Consider the following 17,115-nt stretch of genomic DNA (forward strand, 5'->3'; position numbering starts at 1 on the left):
AGATACTATGAAGGTCAAATGACGTTGTGGCTATTGAGTATCTATTCAAGAAGTCACTTAACAAAAATGATTTTAGATCACTGTTGGGGAAATTTCATGCATCTAGACAGCTAACAAACCTTGAGGCGTTTTTCCAAGAATTTGGAGCCACCGTCAGATCCATATGAAAATTCGTATGGGAAGCTCCAGTCTCGAACGAGAAATATCAGACTCTAAGAGATAATAAGAAGAAAGGATTGATAAAGGAACTCTAAATTGCCTCCATCTGTTTTTTACTGAAATATATTAAATGATATTATTGCTATCTGAATAGTGTTCTTCTCCACATAAAGGAATTAAAAAGCAAACATAAAACCTAGGAAAGTTGTTTCTGAGCATTCACTCCTCTCTGAGATCATCCTACCTGTTTCCATGGAATGTGAATAGAAAGCTGCCCCCAAAATGACTGAAGTTACATAGTGCCATTCAGCCAGTTTGAGGCATATCTGTCAGTTTTCAGGAAGCTTTTTATGAAGATTCAAGTTTTATTTGAGGAAAGTTTTCCCCTTCCATCTGTCTAAGTATTTTCCTCTATTACATCTGTCCCATTCTCTTCTTCAGGGGTTCTCATCATGCATACCTGGTAGGCAGAGGGGCAGGAATCCAGGTTTTGTGGGGCCTGAAAGTTACACAATCTGTGTGGGGGAGAGGGCTCAATAGGAAAAAGGTATAAAAATAGGCTAAAAAGTTGATATTTATTTACAATGAGAAAAATAACAAATTACAAATTTTAAAACACTGACAAATACCACAAACACATTTGTAAAAATCATGAAAAATAACTAACATACCTTTGTAATACTTTTTTCTCCCACTTTTTGACTGCAAATGCTTTGATCACTTCTTCACATTACATGACAATTTTGAAATATTTTCTGTTAGAAAGCTAGTTCAGTCTTTCCTCTAACAAGGCCAAAATTTTTATTGTAAAAATTTTTTTTATTGTTAATAGTTTAGAAATATTTCAGCTTCACAACTTGTTATTTGTAATATCATATTTCTTCATCTGTTAAATAGAGATAATAAGGGAGCCAGCCTCACAGGACTACTAAATGAAATAGTATACAGAAGACATTCGAACGGCACCTGGTACATAATGCTATGTTAGTTACTTGATTTGATTTTAAAGGCCACATAGTATTTTAGCACATGGATAGACCTAACTTATTTTGCATTCTCCTAGATGTTTTCCAGTTTTTCTAAGTACTATTCTAAGAAATGCATTGATAAACATCCCTGAAGCTGAGTATTTGTTTATATCCAGAAGGATTCTTATCAGGGACTGTGTTCCCCAAATTAGAACAATCATTAGAATCATTTGAGAGGCTTTTAAAAGTACAGAATTCTTGGGCCTCCCTCCACACCTACTGCAACCAAAGTTAAGAGCAGCTTTCCTTTATCAAGTGCCTATGGTAAGTCACGCACAATACCAGTATCATACACATGATGTATTTCATGCACTCCTGCCCCAGGAGAAGTTATAATTTATTAGTTTGTCTTAAAAGAGATATATAAAAATCACCTTCACCCTCCAACTTGATGTTAATCAAGTAATTTTCTCAAAGCCACAAGGCCAGAGTAGAAGAGGTGGCATTTAAACTTGGGAAAATTCCTGCTGCACTGCCTCAAAATTAAGTATAGAACACATAGCTTACAATCTGACACATTAAAGCATTCTTTAATAAGTTAGATTAAGTTATACTTCAATTTTAGTATCTGGAAAAATGCAGGAAGTTGAGGGGAAAATTAGAATATTTTACTGACATTAGCTATCTTTAAATGTCTAAGCGTTTACATCTCTGGGCTTGTAATTGAGCCTTTTAGTCTTGACCATTAAAATTGATACCGCTTTGAACTCTCTTTTAAGCTTTTCCATCCTTTCTTTCCCTTTATAGTTTATCTGTTGAAGAACCTACAAGTCTGACCTGGATAGATTTCCATAACCCAAACCTTGCTGACTGCATAGTCACAGGGCAGTTCAACATGTTCTTTCGTCCTCTGAATTTCCTACAAATTGGCAACTGGATACAGAGTCTTGATCTGACTCCGGTTTTATTTTTTGGCAAGACTCTATGAAGCAGAGTGTTCTTTTATTAGGAGGCACATTGTATATGATTATTTCTCCTTTGGTGAAGTTACGTCATCTTTGCTTAACTGAAGCTCATTCTTCAGATTTCTCATTAAGGGCTCATGGGAACAACATTCTTTGTATTCTTACATACTAACAACATTTTGTGCCCTTGATAAGTGAAAGTCATTTTTGCCGGATATAAAATCCTTAGCTCACATCTTCTTTCCTTAAACAGGGACACAGCTTAGTTAGAATTATGGATATTTCTTGTTTCATTACAGTGTAAGTCCCCCCCGCCCCTGTGTGTGTGTGTGTGTGTGTGTGTGTGTGTGTGTGTATGTGTGTGTGTGTGTGTGTGTTCTGTGGATTCTTGTGGGGAAAGGAGAGATTCCTGTGGAGCAGAGCATTTAAAAATATCCATATACACTATCTTTAAATAGTCCACTATCTTTAGATAGATGTTCATTCTTGTCAACATTTTTGTATGATAATTTGTATGTAGAACATTTCTACCTAAAACATGCACTTTGAAAATAGAGGTTAGATAAGAAGCAACTTTTGCAAAATAGAGGTTCATGAATCAGGATAAATGAAACCAACTATGTGGATTTGGCTATATTTTGCATTTTTCTTGGAAGAGTTTAGTCTCTTTTCTTGGTCTTTTTCACTAGGCATCTTCCCAAGTCAACGAAATGAGGACCATGTGTAGAATAGGATCAAAGATGAAGTCTTATTTTCTTAAATAAGTACTCTATATTCTATCTACCTCTAGTGTCAAATTCTAAGTTGCTTCCCTAATGCTCCCATCCAGTGCTGTGCTGGTATAAACTGGTTCTCCAACAAGAGCATACCTTGATTTGTGGCATTTGACAATTTCTGCTGTGCAAATGTGCCTACCATGGCTGATTTCAAGCTACTAACAGTTTAATAACTGGCTTATGTAACTCCTGAATATTTACTAGTTAGCTCTCAAAGTGGTATAAGCCAGCTACAGTACACCCACTGTCCCCATCCCCTCCTCAAATAATTCATATGCTTTACATTTATCCTGTATGGAATGCTATGAATTTCAGTCCTTATTTCAAAATCCATCCATTTTTCCACACTGCTGCATTTTGATTTGTTCATACATATAGGTAGAGATTTAAAAAGTCAAGAATACAGATTACTCTAACTTTCTCAGATAAAAATATCTGAAGTCATACTTTTTAAAAATAAATTAAATGCAGTCAGACAACTGGGGAAAATGATGGACCTACACTTTGCATATCCTTCAAGTGATCATAGGATGAAAATTATGAAAAACATTGTAACTTTTGTTTATTTTCCTTTGAAGACCATAATTTCCTCTAGGAAATTATTCAAAAGGAGTGCTATAGCACCACTATTAGTGAAAAATGGAAAAAAATTTAAATGCTCAACAATTGGGAATGGTTATATACATTATGGCATATTAACATATTACATAGCTATTAATATTACAAATGTGTGGAGTGTATCAATACATGTATTAAGTCAGTATAAAAAGGCTTACATGAAAAAATGTTATCTGAATCATAATGCTAAATTTATGTGCACATCCATTATAAATATGTGAAAACACTCCCAAACTCCTAGGAAAAAACTGTTCTAGAGTCATGTAGCCAGTGAATACCTGAACTGGTTTAACCTATTTAATCAATCAATTTCAGTTTTAATTTCAGCTTCAGGTAGTAAGTAAACACCGGAATTCATTTTAAACCCTTCTAAGTAAGTAACACCTCACTTCAACCAACAGCCCACTGAAAGCCAACCAGTGACAGCTTCATACTTTAAAAGTCAGTCAAGAAGTAGAAGAATCACCTCACAAAACTGAGGCTGTGTCAACCCATTGCTAACCTCTATAACCAGACACAAAACATGCTTCTGTATTCAACAAGAAAAAATAATTCAAAAACTGATGTTAACCCATTCTTGTCTCTGTAAACCATGCAAATCCAAGACAAAGCCCCCAACTCTTCATAATAATAATTTGTTTTGCTCAATGAACCTCCCAAGTATAACTCTTTTACTAAACTAACCAATAAACTCAGCTCTGGTTTTTGTATCAAGTTTTGAGTGAAGGTCTCATCCTCCGACAATTCTGAAGTCCTACCGAGATAGTTCTGAATGCCCTCACTGGGCAGTATTCCCTATGAACCTCAGGTTAACATGTGTACTTTCCATGTCCCCTGTTCCCAAATTCCATCTGTCCTTAAAATTTACTTAGAGGTGAATCTGTCTCAACAATGATCAAATCTGAGCTCTAATTTGTTTCACTGAGCTCTTGCTGCTGATTAATTTGTTATCCTAGAATTTTTGTTATAAAGACTCAGTGGGTCTTTATGTGGGTCATTAGTTCTATGTCTCTGTAAAGGGTAATTCAACCTTTTTTTTTGTAAGTGTACTCATTGAATAAAAAATTATACCTAATTTTTGTATAATGTTATTAGAACTTTTGGTTTAGAGGTATATTATTCAGTAAATATTTTTGCCATTAATCTGTTTGTTCTTTTTTTTTTTTTTGCTGCTTTTCCTTCTTTTGTTTGAAAATTCATACAAAGTATTGTCTTGTATTTTATCTTGAATTGTCTTGTGTCACTGAATGATAAGGAAGTGCTTTATAAAGAACAGAGGCAAAGACCTAAGTAGTAACCAAATTAATCAGGATGCCCCAAAGACTAATGGTTGGAGGTCTGTTAAGCCAGCAACAAATTTATGCAAATGTAGTCAGTCAAATTTTGCCTGGGATTCTCTACACCACTTAGAGGCCATTCTCATTCTTGTCAATTTGCAAATTACTTTGTTTAGTCCATAATGTAGGATCAATGACTATCAGATGATTGTACGTAGCACTGTTCTAACACCTGCTTGAGGACCCAGGTGCTTTTCATAAGCACACAATTTGAGCAACTTGTTTGTTACAGGCTTGTGTATATCAAAGCTGCAATCTTCTCCTGGAAGAATTTCTGCGTCCTCTTTGTATAGCATTACAATCCTAATATTTGCATTTACAGTAATAAATTACCCTTAAAAATTTAGAATAATATTGTGTTAAGCTTCGGACATGTCAAAATAAATAATAAAGATAAGATGTTCTATAAAAATGAAGATAAAAAACACTCATTAGTTAGCTTCTTTAATTAGTAAACTGAGGCTTCAAAACAAACTGCTGACTCCAGAAGACTCAATTTCACTCTCTAACCTTCTGAAATTTACCCTACCCTACTGACCCCAGTGACAGTGTATCTCTCTCTACTCAGTTTTATCTTTACCAATCACCTCACTCCTTCAATACCTTCTTTTTCTTCCTCTGACCTCCTGAACCATTTCCTTAGTGATTTTTGCAGAAAAAAAGTAATCATATTGCCCCAGCTGCTTATAACTACTATATCTGAAGACTGTTGTATTGAAGTTGAATTTAAACACTGGCCTAGAGCTCAGTTATAAGGAATTTCTTTTAGCACAGGAAGACAGAAATTTGCTGCAGAATTCAGGATCCTGTTGCTTACTATCCTGAACTATCAGTTATTTTCCAACTAAGTTCACTTAATTATTAGTCCCTCTTGTTAGCTTGGAAAAAAATGAACAGTTAGGTTGGAAAAAAACTGTTAGGTTAGAAAAATTAGTTAAAAACAGTAGAAATGCCAGGGGAGCATTTAAATATCCCAGCTCATCATAAAAAAACAAGAATAAAAATTTTAATAGCCTTTCAAGGGCAAGATATATAGAAAAACACCATGCAAGGCCATTTTAGAAGACTTTCTCTGAGATGAATTGGACATCAATAAAAAATTGTGAACAAAACAAGGATGAATCAATAGGAAACTTTAAAAATAGACTTCAGAAAAATTTCAAACAATACTCTCAGTACTTAAATAGCCAAAATAAAGGGAACATTGTCTTCCCTTTTTAAAATGGGCTCAGAGGAGAATGGGACAACAGAGGATGAGATGGTTGGATGGCATCACTAACTCAATGGACATGGATTTGTGAGAACTCCAGGAGCTGGTAATGGACAGGGAGGCCTGGCATGCTGCAGTTCATGGGGTCGCAAAGAGTCGGACATGACTGAGCGACTGAACTGAACAGACATAAAATACAGGAATCAGAAAAACTTGAAAGAGAAATCATCAACTTAGAAATTTACACTTTATGGCTGGCTTTTCAGATAGGCTTTAATAGTTAACCAGGTAGAAATTTAAAAAAAATTTTTGTGGCACTCCAGATAAGACCAAAATATCTTTTGTTCTCTAAGACTCAGAAGCCTATCTATAGGGACACTGATAGATACTTTACGCAGAAAATCTGCTGAAAGAACCAAAGTTTCATATTAGCTAAAGATACCTACACTGTACACGATTAAAAAAGAAACTTAAGAATCTCTTTGAGTAAAAGTTTCCAAGGATATAGACAGAAAAATGAGAGAATAATCTGTAACAGTCCAGATTGGTGGTGGTGGTGTTTAGTTGCTGAGTTCTGTCAGACTCTTTTGTGACCCCAAGGACTGTAGCCCCGTCATGCTCCTTTGTCCATGGGATTTCCCAAGTAAGAATACCGGAGTGGGTTGCCATTTTCTTCTCCAGGGGATCTTCCCAGCCCAGGGATCAAACCCACATTTCCTGCATTGGCAGGTGGGTTCCTTATCACTGAGCCAACAGGGAAACCGGAGTCCAGATTAACCCCTTCCAAATTATCATAAATCTTGCTTTTTTATACATTTAAAAAGATTAGGTCATGGCAGTTATTAAATCAACAACATGGTCAACATCCAAGACTCAATGTCTTTTATGGCCTATTTCTTGATCCAATAGTCATGGCTTATCCTCCTTGCCTCAGAGCAGTTGCAGTCTTGTCTAATTACTTGATGCATCTACAGATTATGTACTAGGACCACCTTTAAATCTGATGATACCACATACAAACTGTTGCTGAGGACATCTTACTTTTTTATGTTAGTCTTAACTAATTAAATGTGCTATCTTTTTAATTATAAACCATCAATGTAATATTTTCAATTCAGAAATTCTACTACCTTTTTCCATTGAAAAAGAACTTCATGATTATGTTTCTGCAGTTCAAGAAGGGGCCATGCCCAGTATAAGCATTTTGGACACTCTCATATCAATTTTGACTTAAACTGTTTGTTTATGGGTCTTATTTTATAAATGTAAAGAGGTAATACTAGGCAGGATATGTAATAGCTACACCAAATCTTGAATCCAGGTGTTTCAATTTTGAGTCCAATAAGTTTATTTGTATGCAAACTATATACAATCCTAAATATGCATATAATACCATAATTAGCAAGCATTAATTAAATGTATGCTGTATATAAAGTAGGTGCTGTGTGTATACTCAGACATGTATGATACTTTGGTTCCCCATGGACTGTAGCCTGCCAGGCTCCTCTATTCCTGGAATTTTCCAGGCAAGAATATTAGAGTGGGTTGCCATTTCCTACTCCAGGGTATCTTCCCAACCTAAGGATAGAACCTGTGTCTCCTGAGTCTCTTGCATTAGGAGACAGATTCTTTATCACTGAGCCACCTAGGAAGCCTATAAAGTAGGTGGTCTAGACTAAAAAAAGTTAACTGCAAAGGTCCTGCTCTTAACATATTTATAATTTAGCTAGTGGGATGGGATTTGCACATTCAACTATAAGACCACAAGCTATAGTTAGGTAAGCACCTAGCATCAGAAAGAGGGAGAGAGGCATTAAGGGTGGTGGTGAAATGCAAGGGCTTTGAGCCTGTGGCCTAGGTTGAAGGTGAGCTCTGCAACTTAAAGATACATGTGGCCAGGACAAGTTTCTTAACTACTCTAAGCCTCGGTTTTCCCATCAGTTAAAAAAAAAATAGAAAGGAATAAAGAAGGAGTAACAACATTACTTATTTTATATAACTATAATGAACTATGTGAATCATGTAAGAAATATACTGAGCATGGGACCTGGCACAAAAATAAGAGTTCAATAAAATATTGTTATTATGTAGGTCTTCTAGACATTTTATGAATCTACATAAGGACACTGGGGGAATCCTGATCTATACCATTGACCTAATTCTGAGTAGCCAGATGAATATTTTATTCTAATTTCATACAATTCACAGATAACCTAAATCGCTCTCTGGACAGAACATGTGATAAGGCACCTTTCTCAAACTGCTGTCCTTTTCCTCAGCCCAAGACAACCAAGAGAATGTCTTTTCATTTACAGCCCAAGCATCCAAATAACAGCTTCTTATTTTCTCAGTGAAATCATGAATTTCTCTGGTATGACTTGGCAGTTGCAGTCATCATGGATATTTGACCAAGGATGTTTTGTTTTGACATTCTGAAGTAGCTGAAATCACTATTAAATTTTATTCCAGAGAGGAACACTCAAATCACAGGAACAAAGGGTCCTTAAATATCATTAAGTAAACCATTATAACATAATTCCTGATTTGCCATATGCAGGACCAATTTGGACAGGAAACTGTGAGAAACAGCAGGTTTATCCTAATGTAATAGTACATTATCATAAGCTTCCTCTACTATTATTTTCTAGCAATCTTCAGTTTAAAACTGGAATGGAGATATCTGCTCACCAATAATTACAACTCCATTGAAAGGAACATGAAGAATTGAGTTCCACTCTCATTTCACAAAGAGAATTCAAATCATTTTTTACCAGCTTTTGTGAGATATAACTGACATATAACACACTGTGTACATTTAAGGTCTGCAATGTGATTATTCAATATGAATATATATTGTGAAATGATTACTACAATTGGGGTAGCAAACACCTCTGTCACCTTAGTTATGACCTGTGTATACATGTATACAGTGAGTCAAATTTATTCCAAAGATTTAGGGTATTAATGGGCCTGTAAGTGTACAAAAATGATTAATAAAAATGCTATGGTAGAAAATTGGGATGAATTAATCCATTTCTTCTGTGTTAGTCACACAACCTAAATACTGATAGCACCAATCTATCTCAGGGCATCATGCCATAAAGAGGTTCAAGAATAACTGGATATATTCAGGGCTATGGCTTAAAGGGACCAGGGTTCAGGAATATTGTGACTTTTATCAATATTTAAACTTACTGAAGATTAAACTGATTAAAGTCAGCTCCTGTAGACTGACTTACAAAGATACCCACCATAGAAACGCCACTGGGAAATTACTGACATCTAAAAAACTGGCTCAAGAGAACCTTGAGATTACACATTAGTAAACTGGGAGATGTTTCCATTTCTTTGTAGCCTATATAATTAGAGGACATGAAATGGTTAAACAGTAAACTCCTGGGCTGTTATAGTCAACAGGCACATTTAATAATATAACATTAAGGCTTCTTCAGTTCAGTGCAGTCGCTCATTCGCATCCGACTCCTTGCAACCATGCGGACTGCAGCACGCCAGGCCTCCCTGTCCATCACCAACTCCCGGAGTCCACCCAAACTCATGCCCATTGAGTTGGTAATGCCACCCAACCATCTCATCCTCTGTCGTTCCCTTCTCCTCCTGCCTTCAATCTTTCCCAGGATCAGGGTCTTTTCAAATGAGTCAGTTCTTCGCATCTGGTGGCCAAAATATTTGAGTTTCAGCTTCAACATCAGTCGTTCCAATGAACACCCAAGACTGATCTCCTTTAGGATTGACTGGTTGGATCTCCTTGCAGTCCAAGGGACTCTTAAGAGTCTTCTCCAACACCACAGTTCAAAAGCATCAATTCTTCAGGGCTCAGCTTTTTTTATAAGTCCAACTCTCACATCCATACATGACTACTGGAAAAACCATAGCCTTGACTAGACAGACCTTTGTTGGCAAAGTAATATCTCTGCTTTTTAATATGCTGTCTAGGTTGGTCATAGCTTTTCTTCCAAGGAGCAAGTGTCTTTTAATTTCATGGCTGCAATCACCATCTGCAGTGATTTTGGAGCCCAGAAAAATAGTCTGTCACTATTTCCATTGCTTCCCCATTTATTTGCCATGAAGTGAAGGGACTGGATGCCATGATCTTGGTTTTCTGAATGTTGAGTTTTAAGCCAACTTTTTCACTCTCCTCTTTCATTTTCATCAAGAGGCTCTTTAGTTCTTCTTCACTTTCTGCCATAACGGTGGTGTCATCTGCGTATCTGAGGTTATTGATATTTCTCCCGGCAATCTTGATTCCAGCTTGTGCTTCATCCAGCCCAGTGTATCTCATGATGTACTCTGCATAGAAGTTAAATGATCAGGGTGACAATATCCAGCCTTGATGTACTCCTTTTCCTATTTGGAACCAGTCTGTTGTTCCATGTCCAGTTCTAACTGTTGCTTCCTGACCTGCATACAGATGTCTCAAGAGGCAGGTCAGGTGGTCGGTCTGGTATTCCCATCTCTTTAAGAATTTTCCACAGTTTTTTGTGATCCACACAGTCAAAGGCTTTGGCATAGTCAGTAAAGCAAAAGTAGATGTTTTTCTGGAACTCTCTTGCTTTTACGATGATCCAACAGATGTTGGCAATTTGATCTCTGGTTCCTCTGCCTTTTTCTATATCCAGCTTGAACATCTGGAAGTTCATGGTTCATGTACTGTTTGCTGAAGCCTGGCTTGGATAATTTTGAGGTGGACTTCTTAGAGTCCACCTTCCATTCTACTGGGGAATCCTTTTCAGCTTAGGCCTAACATCAAACTTCCTGTATCATGACGTTATAGAACAAGTGAAAACCCTCTCCACCATGTCAGTCCAGCAGAGTTGAGAGGACACGAGTGACAAGCACACAAGAGAAAGCTGGAGAGCCACAGAAATGGAAAATCAGCCTCTCCTTGGGTAACAAATAACTAATGGCTGACCACTGAGCACAGAACATTAGAGGAAGACAGTCTTGCCTGGTATTGAAAAACAGTCTATGAACAGTTCATTTAATGTGCACTTCAAATAATGTCTAACAATCAGAAAAATTCCTAACAGAGATTTTGACCCAAGGATGTAATCATCTCGTAGAGCTATATGGGGCCTGGCGTGCCCTATAACCAAGGAAGAAAAATTCATAGGCCAAAGTACAGACAAATATCCTACCATATCTCATGAGGTATTTTTCATCAGGTCCTTACAGAAAGCTGGAAATTATTTTCTAATGTCCTTATCAAATATTTATGGGTATTACATGTTTAAATTAACGGAAATGTATTCATTCTCAACCGAACCTCTTGAAGTCCTAAGGCAGAGGAGCTAAAGAGCCAAGTTACTTTAACTATTTTTAAAGAACAGTTACCTTACTGAGGTAGCTCTTGCTGGACTGTTATACTTAAGATTCAAGTGCTCACAATGAGCAAGACAAGTGGGAAAGTAAGTCATGTCAGAGAATGCTATGTCTTAATATGAATTTACTTCTTGAGTGTACTAAGTAGTCTACAGCTGGCTTTTATAGGCTCCCTTGGAAGACTTATTAAAATCTGAGGAATTTTACAGGTCAGGAGACAGCATGTCAGTAGCCTGAAATTGACCACAGTAAAAGTATTTACACCACAGAAATCAGCAAATGCTACTACAATCAGACCCACCTCCCACTTCTCTCTAGCCAGTTACAAACATTAACCAGCACACCACTGGCTAAACTTAACACTTCAAAGTTGCTTTTAAACTGAATCCACTTTTAGTTCTCTAAAAGCTTTTAGTTCTCTTTCTAAAAACATAGTTTTAAAATACAATTATAGATATTTTGTTTGTTTGGTATAAATTGACTTTTGGCTTAAAAATCAAATTAATCTGTTAATTCAGCTATTCATTTCATTGGCTAATTGCCCTCTCTATTGCTGTCTGAGACAGATCTTATTTATTATTTACAGCTTCACTCTGTTTTGAGTTAAGAATTCTGTTTTAAATTTGTCAAATTTAGTTTTTAATAATAAATTATTATTTAAAAAATATCACTGCCCGTTACTTTATTTTCTCAGGCAGTATTTAAAATTTCTCCACAGTTTTATCCAAACAAATAAAACTGCTATTTTCTCAGAGGAAGAGGATAGGAACAGTGACCAGCTAAAAAAAACTGCTGAATTAAACTTTTATTTAAAAGTTATTTTATTTCAGAACTTTTTCTATGTTTTTTCTAATTTAAATGTGAATCATTTTGTTGATATCTTACATGTTGTTCTGTGATTTGAGTATATTCACATTTTTTCTTTTAATTTCATGTGGTATAGTATTTTTGTTTTGAATTTGGTTGCTTTAATTTTAAATTACTAAATAGCTTTGGAAGCCACTTTTGCTACTTAGTAAGTTTCTCATTTCAATTTCAGATACTTAGATTTATAAGTCAAAACCTGTTTGGAAGTCAATGTTAACTCATTCAATCATAATTTTTTCTTTTGTAATGCCAACAGTTTACAAGCAAGTAGTAATCTCAAAGTTTTTTCTATTGTTTGTTTTCAATTCATTGTTTTTTGTTAGTTTTGTTTTACCAACGGCCTGTTTGCCTATCGATCTATCCATTCATCTGTCCATCAGCAGAGCACTGGTTGGTTTCTTTTGGTTTCAGTTTATCTACCCAAGCATAAGAAGCAGTGACACCTGCTGGTAAGACTGAAAACTCCTTTCCAGAATTACTATGGAGTTACCCAATCTATGCCAATGAACCCTGAGGTAGCAAGTTCAGAGAAAAGAAAAATGAAAGCAAATAGCCCAATTATAATATAATACTTCAACTATTAACATGACAAATTATTTTTAAAAAGACAAGAGAGTCTAATAGCTATTATAAACCACACAGGAGACTGTAAGCAGCGATTCATTTCATTCTACCTCAACTCCTCTCCCCACCTGCTTCTCCAGATCTCAGAGAAGAGACTCACCCTCCTTCACTCATAGCATACCAACATCTTTCCATGCAAAGGTCCCTTTTTCTTGTTTTACTTTATCATATTTTCCCCAGATCCCCACTCCCATCAACTGTCTGCTCTCAACCACACTCACTCTAACATAAATTATTTTGCATATGTAGAAGTTTTAAATAATCACAAATCATATTATAAATAACAAATCATGTTATAGAACTCGAACTTTTCCCCTACTTAATTTAGTATAAATTTTAATACTTTAGTCATGTTACTTATACTTTGGGTTCATTGCCTTTGGATGTTGCAAAATATTTCAGAGTATGTCTTTCACCCTATTTTATGTATCTGTTCTTCAAGTGATGGACACCTGTGCTGCCTACAACTTCCTGCTACGATGGATCTATGAATGCTACAATGAGTATCCTTATATATTTGCCTTGCTCCACAGAACGGCTGCTACAAGCTGCACTTATTAACCAATAGGGTCTGAGTGTTCCCATTTATCCAAATTCTAGCTATCGTTTCGTATTTATCCCCATGTTCCACTTTTTGCCTCTCTAATGAGTCTAAAAGTGGTATATCGTTACTTTAATTTTTAATTGATTATCAATAAGACTTAACATTCCTTAGAAAATGCATTAGTCATTCAGGTTTCCTTTAACCGTCTAACTTTTAAATTAAGTTCAGTTTATCATTTTTTAATGGTTTGGGATTTTTTAGGACTTTTTTTTAGAATAGTAAAACTGAGAGGAAGGTACAAAGATTTGCCATAAATATACCACCTGCCCTGACACATGCATAGCCTCTCCTACTATCAACATCATTCACCAGAACAGTATCTTTTTTTAAACCAAGAATAAAACTACATTGATATCATAATCACTCAAAGTCTACAGCTTATCTGAAAGTGAAAGCCGCTCAGTCGTGTCTGACTCTTTGTGAACCCATAGGAATAGTCCATAGAATTCTCTAGGCCAGAATACTGGAGTGGGTAGCCTTTCCCTTCTCCAGGAGATCTTCCCAACCCAGGGATCAAACCCAGGTCTCCCGCATTGCAGGCAGATTCTTTACCAGCTGAGCCACCAGGGAAGCCCAAGAATGCTGGAGTGGGTAGCCTATTCCTTCTCCAGGAGATCTTCCCGACCCAGGAATCAAACTGGGATTTCCTACATTGCAAGCGGATTCTTTACCAACTGAGCTATCAGGGAAGCCCATAGCTTATCGTAGGGTTTGCTCTAAGTGTTGTTCATTCTATGAGTTTGGACAAATGTCATTATATATAGTGACATATATCCATCATTATATCTTAAGAGTATTCTCACTTCCTCCAAATTCCTCTGCGCTCTGCCTGTTCATTTCTCTGCCCCTCATGCTGTACCCCTAGTGTACCCCAAATCACCCCAAAACAATCTCTTCATTGTCTCCATAGTTTTGCCTCTTCCAGAGTATCATATAGTTGGAATCATACAGTGTACAGTCTTTTCAGATTGATTACTTTTGTTTAGTAATACGCATTTAAGATTTCTCTCTGTCTTCCCTGGGAGTTCAGATAGTAAAGAATCTGCCTGCAATGTGGGAGACCTGGGTTCAATCCCTGGGTTGGGAAGATCCCCTGGAGAAGGGAATGGCAACACACTCCAGTATTCTTGCCTGGAGAATTCCATGGACAGAGGAGCCTGGTGGGCTATAGTCCATGGGATTGCAAAGAGTTGGATACAACTGAGTGAACACTTTATGTCTTTTTGTGGCCAATAGCTCCTTTTTTTTTTTCTTGTTGAATAACATTCTGTTGTCTGGATGTACCACAGTTTGTATATCTATTCAATTACTGAAGGACATCATGGTTGCTGTCGAGTTTTGGCAATTATGTATAAAGCTGCTATAAACATCTGTGTGGAGATTTTGTGTGGATGTAAGATTTCAACTCCTTTGGGTAAATATGATCATTGGATTGTATAGTAAGAGTATCTTTAGTTTTTTAATAAATCACCAAACTGTCTTTGAAAGTGGCTGTACCATTTTGCATTCCCACCATAAATGTATGAGAGTTCCTGTTGCTCTACAGCCTCATTTGCAGAGCATGTGATGTGGTCAGTGCTATGGAATTTGGCCATTCTCATAGGTGTATATTGGTTCCTTTGCCAGTTTTTGATGGGCATCCAATTCTTAACTGCAATACTTCCTTGCACATTCTATACATTAATCCCTTGTTGACGTTTGACACTGTTACTACCTTCTACCAATCCAGTCACTTTGTTTAGAGTCTTCTGATAAACAGAAATACTCTATTCTGATATAGTAATATCTATCAATTTTTCATTACATTTTTTGCTGGGGGAGTCTTAGTGAAAAATATTTCTTCACACTAGTTCAGAAGGATATTCTCCAATATTTTATTCTATTAACTTTATACTTTTAAATTCCTTATTTAGTTTTTTAATACAATTGGGGAATCCCTTCCATATATGGTGTTCAGTAGAAATTCAATTTTTTTTCTTCAATAAGTGAGTGAGTTTTTCGAAACCCTCATTTCCCACTGGTTTATGATGTGACCACTAATGAATGCCAAGTTTTCATATATAGAGAGATATTTCTAAATGCTATTTAGTTTCATCAGGTTTTTTCCCTCATATTTGTGCAGAATCACACCATTTTCATTGCTATGGTTCTCTAGTATGTATTCAATCCCCCAATTTGGATTTCCTTTTTAAAAACTGACTTAAAAGAGAACTTAATTTTTCCAGATAAGTTATAGAAAAATGTGTTGCATTTCTCAAAAAATTCTGTTATAGTTTTAATTGGAATTGCACTGAGTTTATTGGTTAATTTGGGGAAAATTAGATTCTCCACAACATTAAATCATCCTGTCTGGAATCATACTATATCTCTCTAGCTTATAAAAATTTTTCTTTATGATCTTTAATGAAATTTTGAAAATATTTTCTCCATAAAAGTCTTTATATTTTGGATTTTTCTACTTAACTATCAAAGTTTTTTTTTTTTTGCTATTGTGAATGGAGAAAGAAACATGACTCTCTCAATTAATATACCTTGTTATAGTCTTCGGGAAACTCTAATAAGAATTTATCATCATTTAATACCCACTCACCTGAAATGGCTTCAGAAACGTTTCTTCCATTGCTAGCCTGCCATATTCAGTGAAAAGCTACAAGGAAAATCACACACCCGCACACACACACACATGCACCCACACACACAAAGAGAGAAAACTTCAGTATCTTCTTGGCTTTCTTTCACTAATTTTTTTCTTTAGCTGTAACATAATACTGTATTATTAATACTGCAGTAATCATTTTAAGTAACTAAGTATTAGATTAGGTAGAGCTACAGTAATCATATATTTTAAAATTAAGGACATAGTCCATTTTAAAGATAACACCTGTTATATCTAGAATGTAGGACAGTTTTTTTGTGGGGAAGATAAGAGACAAAGAAACATGTGAAATGACCTTTCAAAGCAAAACTTGCATAGATTAGACCAGAGAGCTATAAACTAAGTAGGATAATTTACAAAAATTGTTGCCTGGGGAAATTTAATGGCACAATGGCCTCGATTATTACAAAGGCATACAGGTGTTTCAGCAAGCTCCGGGAGATAGTGAAGGACTGGGAAGCTTGGCGTGCAAAGCCTGGCGTGGAAGTCCATAGGGTCGCAAAGAGTTGGACACGACTTAGCGACTAACCGACAATAACAACAGACATTTGGTTTAAAAAGTGAAGAATCAAATAAACCACCTTTTATTTTTTATTGCTCCCAATTGAGAGGTACCATATCATTTTGTTTCGCCAGAAATGTAAGGTTTTAGAGAACATAGACTTGAGGGGGTCCCTGTGACTGGGAGTGACTGAGAGTTCTGTTCAGACTGGCCAAGTGGGTTTCCCGATGTGCACAAAGGAAATGTACAGAGGCATCTGAGGTGGGGGAGGGTGCTGACACAGAGGACTTCCCTCCTTTGGCCTTTTAGAATAGCCCCCAAAGAATTACATTGCCTCTCCTGTGAAAACTGGGAATCTAGAAAGCAAATGATAATAACTAGGTATCTGATTATAGTAATTAAATGAAAGTCTGGAATATTATGTTTAAAAGCTGGTCTTGGAATCAGAATCATTACTCATTTTCATCAGAATCATATACTAACATAATT

The 17,115-nt window shown here is 36.1% G+C and overlaps 1 protein-coding gene across 2 annotated transcripts in view; it reads right to left on the reverse strand.

Moving 5' to 3' along the window:
• The window catches only part of ATL1 (atlastin GTPase 1), a 67,382-nt gene that overhangs the window by 17,863 nt on the left and 32,404 nt on the right, over positions 1-17,115 (reverse strand). For both annotated transcript variants that reach the window (XM_043919000.1, XM_043919001.1), the window contains exons 6-7: positions 16,059-16,115; positions 120-212 (exon numbers count right to left, since the gene is read on the reverse strand). In XM_043919000.1, the coding sequence (XP_043774935.1) occupies positions 120-212; positions 16,059-16,115 (150 nt within the window). The remainder of the gene's footprint in view (positions 1-119; positions 213-16,058; positions 16,116-17,115) is intronic.

Source organism: Cervus elaphus, chromosome 12 (assembly GCF_910594005.1).
Source record: "Cervus elaphus chromosome 12, mCerEla1.1, whole genome shotgun sequence".
In the NCBI taxonomy this organism is placed as follows: Eukaryota; Metazoa; Chordata; class Mammalia; order Artiodactyla; family Cervidae; genus Cervus; species Cervus elaphus.